At 34.6% G+C, this 9,788-nt stretch overlaps 1 protein-coding gene across 1 annotated transcript in view; it reads left to right on the top strand.

Moving 5' to 3' along the window:
• Positions 1-9,499, top strand: part of DHX29 (DEAH (Asp-Glu-Ala-His) box polypeptide 29) — a 52,344-nt gene extending 42,845 nt beyond the window's left edge. The window contains exons 22-25 of the mRNA XM_012655265.1: positions 3,206-3,508; positions 4,992-5,123; positions 6,453-6,549; positions 9,205-9,499. Coding sequence (XP_012510719.1) covers positions 3,206-3,508; positions 4,992-5,123; positions 6,453-6,549; positions 9,205-9,260 — 588 coding nt within the window. The 3' untranslated portion in view covers positions 9,261-9,499. The remainder of the gene's footprint in view (positions 1-3,205; positions 3,509-4,991; positions 5,124-6,452; positions 6,550-9,204) is intronic.
• The last annotated feature ends 289 nt before the right edge of the window (positions 9,500-9,788 follow it).

Below are 9,788 nucleotides of genomic sequence, written 5' to 3'. Positions count from 1 at the left end.
ACACATTTTTATTGCTCTCACATTTTAGACAGTCTTATGTTTGGCATTTCAAGTCTTGGGGTGGGGAGAACAGCTGACTCCAATTCTTGACTTCCTTTAAGAAATAATTAAAAAGAGATAACATGATTTCATAAAAATAACACTATCTTAGGAAAAAGATAGTGTTAATCTATCTTAATCTTTTTAAGTCTCAGTTTTTCATTTAAAAAAATGAGTTGAAGAGGGATAATCTGCAGTTCTTCTCAACTCTGAAATTTGGTTATTTTTCTTTAATTATAGAAAATTTCAAACGTACATAAAGTAGACAGAATAGTATAATGGACTTTCAGACACCCATTTCCCACTTCCATAGTCATCAGCTTGTGGTCTATCTTGTTTTATTTTATACTTGCCTTATTCAACTCTCTGCTTTCTAGAGTAATTTGAAGCAAATCCAAGGTATCAGATTATTATGTGTCTCTGAAGTATAGGATTCATTTTTCTTTAACCTTACCACACCTAAAAAAAAAAAAATTCCTTAATATTATTAAAATATACTGACAATGCTTAAATATCTTCAATTATCTCATAACTATTTTTTTTAAACAGCTAGTTCAAATAATGATCCAGACTAGGCCCACATATTAAATTTGGTTGATGTGTCCCTTAAATCTCAATCTATAGTTACCCCCTCTCATTTTTTTCCTATTTGCCATTTATTTTTTGAAGAAACCAGGTAAATTGTCCTATAGAGTTTCCTACATTCTGGAGATGGCTGTTTGTGTCCTTGTGACATTGTTTAGCATGTTCTTCTGTGCCCTATATTGCCTGTAAATTGGTGTTTATATCAAAAGGGTTTAATCCAATTCATGTTCATTTTTTTTCTTTTTCTTTTGGAATTTTCTCCCTTTTTGTAATGTTCAAATTTCTCAGTGGGGTCAGCTAGATTCATCCACTATAAAATTCCCCATTGACTTTTCATATAATGGTTTAACACTCAGACCCGTTGTTTCATTGCGGTTGAAAAATGGTGATACTATCTGATTTTTAGCTACAATTATTTATAAAGAACTTTTCCCTTATCAATATTTGAATACCCCAAGGTATCGTTTACACAAGAAAATTAGGATAAATGTTTGATTCTTTCCTTTTATTTAGCAGTTTTCATAATGAGTTGATTCCTAAACATCTCCACAGGTCATCAATGAATGTTGTTTTTATAAAAATCATTATAAGCTTATTGATTTAAATATATTTGATGTGTTTCAGTTCTCTATGAATGTTAATTTTTTAAAACTCAGATTGTCGGCCAGGCACGGTGGCTCACGCCTGTAATCCTAGCTCTCTGGGAGGCCGAGGCGGGCGGATTGTTTGAGCTCAGGAGTTCGAAACCAGCCTGAGCAAGAGCGAGACCCCGTCTCTACTAAAAATAGAAAGAAATTAATTGGACAACTAAAAATATATAGAAAAAACTAGCCGGGCATGGTGGCGCATGCCTATAGTCCCAGCTACTCGGGAGGCTGAGGCAGGAGGATCGCTTGAGCCCAGGAGTTTGAGGTTGCTGGGAGCTAGGATGACGCCACGGCACTCTAGCCCGGGCAACACAGTGAGACTCTGTCTCAAAAAAAAAAAAACAAAAACTCAGATTGTCCCTTGCTTGGAAAGTGAGAGCCCCTTCAAGTTGGCTCCTGAGTCCTTTTCACATAACCTTAGCAAACTCTGATGGCTTCCTTGCTTTGGGTATGACAAGATGTTCAGGCTTAGTGTGCATTTTATACTCCAGGCTTGGAATCAGTCATTTATCCAAAGAGCCCTGATTCCTTTTAATGAAATTCTTTTATATGTTCCTAAATATTGACCAGCTACTTGGTTACAGTGTGGGATGGCTAGTTATGAAAAGGCATCCAAGGCATCATACACTGTGGCTGGTTATGACCAAGTTTATCAGTCTGATTTTAGAAAGGGAAACAAGATCGCTTTGCCCATCACTCAGATTGCCATTCATATCCAGGATTATTTCTGGGAAAACAGACAGTAGAAGTGTAGTTAAAATGTAAAGACAAGTGATTGTGAGAAGCAGTGCTCCTTCACAAACATGATCTTTATGTTTTTATTGACATTTCTTTAAAGGGCAATGATGTATAATATAGATATGCTATTAAAGCATAGAAAATAAAGTTAATATATCTCTCACATAATTCCTCTATTCTATACTCATATTTTAAAAGGTTAAAAATATTTTTTCCCCTAAAATTTAACCTACTACTTTTTGTGATTTAAAATTCTCTAACTAGAATGAACTTTGTTTTTCTCAAAACAAAGGGCTAAATTGAAGACATAGCCACCTCTGGGCCAACTGATTGGGATTCAAGATGTGGAAATCCCAGTCAGTTGACCCAGAGGTGTCTATGTCTTCAATATAGTACTTTCTCCTTTGTCCCCTCTCTAGCTCCCTCCAACCTCCAAATTGCCTTCTACTTGCTTCCTTCTGTGAGGCTTTTCTTCACCTCCTCTGGGGTGCAATGTTTTAGATGTCTTTGCCAACCCTGTGGTGTTACAGCAGCTGTCTGTTTGGTCTTTCCTCCCCTGGAATCAAAGTCCCTTAAGACCCAAACCAAAAACCTAAAGGATATCCTTAATGTAAATGTCACCTTTTAATTGCTTTTATCCTGTGTACTTTGAAAAATACTCATCCTTCCTATAGTTTTGCTGATCGCCACTACTAAAGGTAGAAAAATATTTTAGGCGACAATTTTAGATTAATGAAGTTGCCATTAATAAACTTTGTCAGTGTTCTTTAAGAAATTAAGGTGAGATTCCTAGAGGCAAATGAAGAAGATACTTGCAGCCTAGGATCAAGATTTTTCTGTAATTCTTTCTCAGTATTGACCATTCTCACTGAGTAAAAATGTCCCAAAAAAGAGCTACTATTGAAGTAGATGTAGTGAATGAAAATGTTTCTAGACACATTTTTATTGCTCTCACATTTTAGACAGTCTTATGTTTGGCATTTCAAGTCTTGGGGTGGGGAGAACAGCTGACTCCAATTCTTGACTTCCCAATATCTTATTTTTCTTCCCTAATCTAGTTTGGGTTATAGTTAACTAAATAATTGGCATCCTGTCAGTTTTTATAGGAAATAATAATATAAACTGCAAAGTTATTTGGAAATTTCTCTATTTTAATCAATTATGATTATTTCTCTTTTTAACATAAATTAATCTAGGATGTAAAGCAGGAGTTAATAAAGTTGGTTAAGGCGGCGGGTTTTTCATCTTCCACAACTTCTACCAGCTGGGAAGGAAACAGAGCCTCACAGACCCTCTCTTTCCAAGAAATTGCCCTTCTTAAAGCTGTATTGGCTGCTGGACTGTATGACAATGTGGGGAAGATAATCTATACAAAGTCAGTCGATGTTACAGAAAAATTGGCTTGCATTGTGGAGACAGCCCAAGGCAAAGCACAAGTACATCCATCCTCAGTAAATAGAGATTTGCAAACCTATGGATGGCTTTTATACCAAGAGAAGGTAAAGTACTCATTTTTAAATTCCAGTATTCAGGGCATTATTCTAGAAGTCATTCATAACAAGTTAGGATGCCCTAACAAGTATTTTATTTGGTTTTCAAATTGAGCAGTTCATTTTTGTTCATATCTGAAATCAAGATGCACATAGTTTCTCAAACAAACAAAAAAATGCTTATTTCTCTTAAATAAAAAAAACAAAGGCCAGGTGCAGTGGCTCATGCTTGTAATCCCAGCACTTTAGGAGGCTGGGGCAGGAGGATCGCTTGAGGACAGGAGTTTGAGATCAGCCTAGGCAACAAAGTGAGACCCCCCATCTCTCTTCAAAAAAATTTTAAAAATTAGCCAGGTATGGGGGCATACACCTGTAATGGGAGGTTGGGCAGGAGGATCCCTTGAGCCCAGGAGTTTGAGGCTATAGTGAGCTACGATCAGGCACACCAGTCCGCGTGACAGAATGAGACCCTGTCTCCGTTAAAAAAAAAAAAAAAAAAAAAAGGGTTTCTACTCTGACCATCATCTTTTCTACTTGGATTAAAGAGAAAAATAGCAAATAGCTGTTGGCTAATAATGTATTAATACATTAATTAATACATTAATACATTAATTAATAATGTATTAATTCCCTGAATATTTTACTAAAGATGCTCACATCTCAAAAGTGAAAAAAAAAAAGACAAGTTTTATGTGCTGTTTCCAAATAAGGAGAAAATTGGATGGGGTAGAACTGTGGATGATTCAGCAACAGTTTGAGTCACAGTATCACCTAAGATAATTTAATAGCAAATATTTATAGATTACAATTGAAACAGCTAACCTTTGAATTATAACTGCATTGCCACTCCATTTTCTTAGATTTTAACATACAGTGAAGGTTAAGATGGCATTTTCTCTTCTTCATATTTTGGATTTTTGTTGGTTATCTCATTCACTCATTTTTAAGGCAGTAGGAGAAGAAAAGGAAACGTGTCAAATTGAAACATATTTCTTCTCCCTTTACTAAAAGAGTACCTCCATTATGTTTCTTGACCTTTAAAGTAACATAATTTCAAGCACCCAACATATCATCAAAGTTAAGTGGAAAACATGAGAAATTACTGACAGATGGTCACAGCTGAACACTGGTCTAGAAACCAGAAATTTGGAAATGTAACCATAAGTTCATTTTAACATTATTTAAGATCATTATAAAGCATTATAAAATTGCTTTAGTACCTAGTTTCATTTATGTTCAAGGCATATAATTCAGCCTCACAAATAATATTTAAAATGCATTTTCATAGTATAATTCCACAGGTAGTAATAGCAGTTATAAAATGGACAAATTGTGCACATAAGAGAATGAAAACACATAGCTTTACAAAAACCTATGGCTTAAAATATAGAATAACAAATTATAGAAAAATGCTTACATAAAAAAGATAAATGAATTTATTATATTTTTAGACTTTGAAGTTCTTTCCCCTCCCCCTTTTTTTCCTATGTAGGTAAGGTATGCCAGAGTATATTTGAGGGAAACTACCTTAATAACCCCTTTTCCAGTTTTACTTTTTGGTGGTGATATAGAAGTTCAACACCGAGAACGTCTTCTTTCTATTGATGGCTGGATCTATTTTCAGGTACATAGTACAACTGATTTTATGGATTACTAAAAATTTTCAACTTCTAATACCACTGAGGTAGAATTTTTAAAATTTTATTAGAGTTGCATAATTTCTTACTATAATATGACTTAAGGTAGAAGACTTCCTTATTTTGTCATGCCTATATGGTTTTAAATCTGTTAAAATTTGAAAATCAAATTATATTGCTATTATGTGCTGGTTGTGGTGTCACGCACCTGTAGTCCCATCTACTTACTTGAGCCCAGGGGTTTGAGGCCAGCCTGGGCAATATAGCAAGACCCCATCTCTTAAAAAAAAAAATTAGACTGGGCACAGTGGCTTTTGCCTGAAATCCTAGCACTTTAGGAGGCTGAGGTGGGAGGATCACTTGAGGCCAGGAGTTCGAGACCAGCCTGGGCAATAGTGAGACCCCATCTCTACCCCTCCCCACCAAAAAAAACCCAAAATTAACCAGGTGTGGTGATGCATGCCTATAGTCCCAGCTACTTGGGAGGCTGAGGCAGGAAGGATTATTTGAGTCCAGGAGTTTGAGGTTGCAGTGAACTATGATTGGGCCACCTCACTCTAGCCCAGGCAACAGAGCGAGACTCTGTCTCCAAAAAAAAACAAAACTATATTGCTATTACAAATTATAATCATCAATAACAATTCTAACTTACTATGTATTGGGTACTTCAATAGTTAACTTTATGGATTATCTCAAATATAATATCCTAACAACCTTGTTAGAGAATTTCTATAATTTCTTTTCTATAAACAGACACTCAAGCACAGTGTGAAATCTTTTATTAACATATTATACCATGATAGCTTTTTATCTAGAATTGGAGAGGTGAATTTTAAATGCAACTTAAAAAACATATGCAGTTTGTGCAAAAAAACTAGGATGGTATAAATGTTCTATAACTGGATTGTGGTAATAGTTGTACAACTCTATAAATTTGCTAAAAGTCATTGAAATTGGACACTTAACAGTGAGTGAATTTTTATGGTTTGTAAGTTATACCTCAATAAAGCTGTTTAAAAAATTTTCCCTCCCCAAAACTGCAGTCTTAACTTCCAGAGTTGATATAAGAGAATAAAACAGTAGAATTAACAGTTGCTTTATTTTAGTAAGAGTTACTACATTTAATAAGGAAATCAAGAGGTTTACATAGCTTAGCTACCAGAAATAATTTGTCTCTATTTTCCCCATTGTGTTTTATATTAAAATCAAGATGTGCTATGGCAAATTGGAAGGGATATACGCTTGCCTTGATTTATTTAAACACATTCACACTGTCCTGGGTTAACTTTGTCCAATTTTACATCTCCTCTCAACAGGCCCCTGTAAAGATAGCTGTCATTTTCAAGCAGCTAAGAGTTCTCATTGATTCTGTTTTAAGAAAAAAGCTTGAAAATCCAAAGATGTCCCTTGAAAGTAAGTGTTTGATTGTAATATAGGTGAAAGACAGTATATGTGTATGTATATGTGCATGTGTATACATAGGTACACATACATATATGTATTAATGTGTGGGAAAACTTTCTAAGAGAAAAACTGATTCTAGAAGTTGTGATTTTTTTGGGAAACATTGGAGTGTACTATAGCACATTGAAATCTTAAATTCCATGTGATTAAAAATTGTTTTAATAAAATCTATTTTCTGAATTCCATCAAACTCAGGTAATTTGTGATTATTCACAAGCTAATTATCCTCCTAAGATTCATTTAGTTTACTCCTATCTCTTCTAAACTTCATTTCTGAACTTCTGGCCATTTTATGGTGGAAAAAAGGTTAAAAAAATTGAACATATTAACTTTGCTACTTACAAGCATCCTGGTAAATTGGTAGTTATTATTTAAAAATAAAAAAATAAATGACAAATAAAACCAGCTTCATCTTCACACCTTATAGTCCCTGCTTCTTGGGAGGATCACTTGATCCCAGGAGTTCAAGTCTAGCCTGGGCAACATAGTGAGACTCTGTCTCTAAAAATTATTTATATGTATGAAAGAATTAGGGATTTTCTGTGAGGTTTATCCTAGCATGTTTTCTACCATACATTTCTCACAAATGCAGAGCTATCGGTCTGTATAAAATAAATACATTATCCTTCAACAGAAATCTGAAGTGGACACCTGATTTTCATTTTGCAGTATTTCTCAGACTTGCCAAATCATCCGAATCATCCTGGCAGTTGTAAAAAAGTACAAGGTCTGAAGACCTACCATAGACATATTGATCTCCTCTATAGGATAGGCCTATGGCTACATTATTAATCTTTTATTCTGTAACACTTCTCTACAACTACCCCCCTTCTTAAATGCATTTTATTATTTTTAATAAACTGGGTTTTCAGTAAAATGCCCCACATTTGGATTTCGTTGGTTGCATCCTCACGCTTTAACGTGTTCTCTGTTTCTTCTATTTCCTATAAACTTGGTAGTTATATCTGCAGGCTTGATTAAAATCAGGTTTTGAGGGAAAGGAGTGTTTTCTAGTTGGTGCTGTATTCTTCCCATTGCATCGCATCAGGAAGCACTTAAATTTGGTTTTCCTGCTTTTATGATTGTGCTTGTACTCAGTATGATTGTACTTAAAGTATCCTCAGTTAATTCTCAGTTAGGCAGGTTGGGGAGCTACTGATCTTGTGCTGCTACTTTGAAGCCCCATACTCTGTGTTTATTTGTATAACTGGATGTGAATATATAAGCATTGAACTGTATTGATTTTCCTGTACTGCTGGAAACTGAGATCAGGTCTTGATATAGTAAGACCTGTGGGCTCTTTTCTTAGGGAGCTTTGTGCATTACAACTTTAACATTAGAAAGAGTTACATAATATAAAAGATAGATTGAACCTCGACTTTTAAATAAATTAAAATGAATTTTTTAAATGATTTAAGTATTTCCCTTTGCCATAAAAGGGAAAGCATGCTTGCATTATTTCAGGACAGGGAAAGAAAAAAAAGAGAGACAGAAAGCAAAACTTACCCTTGGATGTTATGTATACTTCTGACTTGGGAGGGAGGATGAAGTACATTAGTGTCCTCTGTTAGTGGACTTAATAAAGAAAAGTTGTGATAGAATGCCAGACTTTTGAAAAAGAAGTAACTAAAGTTGCTCTTGTGCTTTCTTTTACTCTCTTGCTCTTCCTCAAATTAAAAATCATAGTTCTTTCTAGACCTGCCATTGTTCCACTTCAGAAGAGAGACCTTCTCCCCTCCCCACTTTTTCTTCCCCCTAATGCAACTAGGGGGTAGCCCCCAAGAACCTGAGTGTCAGGTCATGGGCCTGTTTATCAAAATTCCCATTGTAACCCTTGAAACCCAGAGCATTCTATTATCTAATACAAATGTAGAATTTCAGTCTTACAGCCCTGATAACTATCTAAAGAGTGGTTATGAGGTTCTTAGGAAGTCACAATTTCAGAGCAACTGTTGAAAAGTAGAAGCTCTGTCAACAAAACTTCCTTAGCAAATAACGCAACCTCTATTGCTCTGTTTGTCAAATCAATTGGTGTTTGATTCGTTTGTTGTGTGAAGAGGTCCATCATTTCCCCATTGACACCTGTCTGAGAGCACTTCCCTGTTAGAAAATTTTGTTTCCTTTGTGGAGAAACATCTGATAACAGTTCTTTCCTCCATGCACATACTTTGAAAATCCTGCCATACTCTTCAAAAACACTGAAGAGTCAATAGAGCCTTCAGTATATTTTAAGCAGGTGAAAAAATTGGGAAATTTCTTGTCTTAAAGGAATTTTTAAAGAAATAATTCCTTATAAAGAAGTAACAATTTGTATCCTAGGATCTCTTTAGGCCTTAACCTATACATACTCAGATATTAACTTTTTTCAGAATGTTAAGTTTTTGTTGAAGTGGGTGTAATATAACTGTAGTGGTAATTAAAATATTTGTAGGGCTAAAAATGTTTTGTAGGCATCTCTAGTTTTATAGTGAATATTGCTGGTGTTAATTTTGTATTCTAATTTAAGAAAATCTTCATGAAGTATACCTCTTATTTACACGTGTATGCATTGGAAAATTAGCCAGTGTTGCAGTTAATCATGGTATTTTTTTTTCTTCCACTCAGATGACAAGATTCTACAAATCATTACGGAATTAATAAAAACAGAGAATATTAATTGAAACTAAAATTCATGGTGAACTGCTTTAAAAATTAAGATGAAGATGCACTCATGAAATTATGTGAAAATGGACATCCCATTAAGTATTTCATAACTTAAAATGTTGGTACTGGTCATTAATGTAAAGGTGGTGGGGGAAAAAAAGCACATACTTTAAACATGTGTAATTTTCTAATTCCTTTTTAATGATGATGATTCTCAGTGTATTTGCCACTACATTTACAATAAATTTAGTATCATCCAGTTTTACATGATTATGTGCCTTAAGGGCACAGCTTGTGTCTGTATTATCTTTACCTTCATGTTGTGATTCCCTATGTAGCTACCTAATCTTCTATCAGACCTTGATGTCTGCAGAATTTAGACCATCTTGACCCAGAAGAGAAGATGAGTTCCAAAACCAATTATAATTACATTTCCCTGAAAAGGAACAACTTCAGAAGTCAGTTAATTTAATATTTGATACTCAAAATCGGAACCTAAATAAGTATACTATTAATAGATGCCACCTATTTCAGTAACATTCAAA

This window comes from Propithecus coquereli, unplaced genomic scaffold (assembly GCF_000956105.1).
Source record: "Propithecus coquereli isolate 6110/MARCELLA unplaced genomic scaffold, Pcoq_1.0 Scaffold47, whole genome shotgun sequence".
NCBI classification, from domain to species: Eukaryota; Metazoa; Chordata; class Mammalia; order Primates; family Indriidae; genus Propithecus; species Propithecus coquereli.
This window is presented reverse-complemented; position numbering and strand designations above follow the sequence as displayed.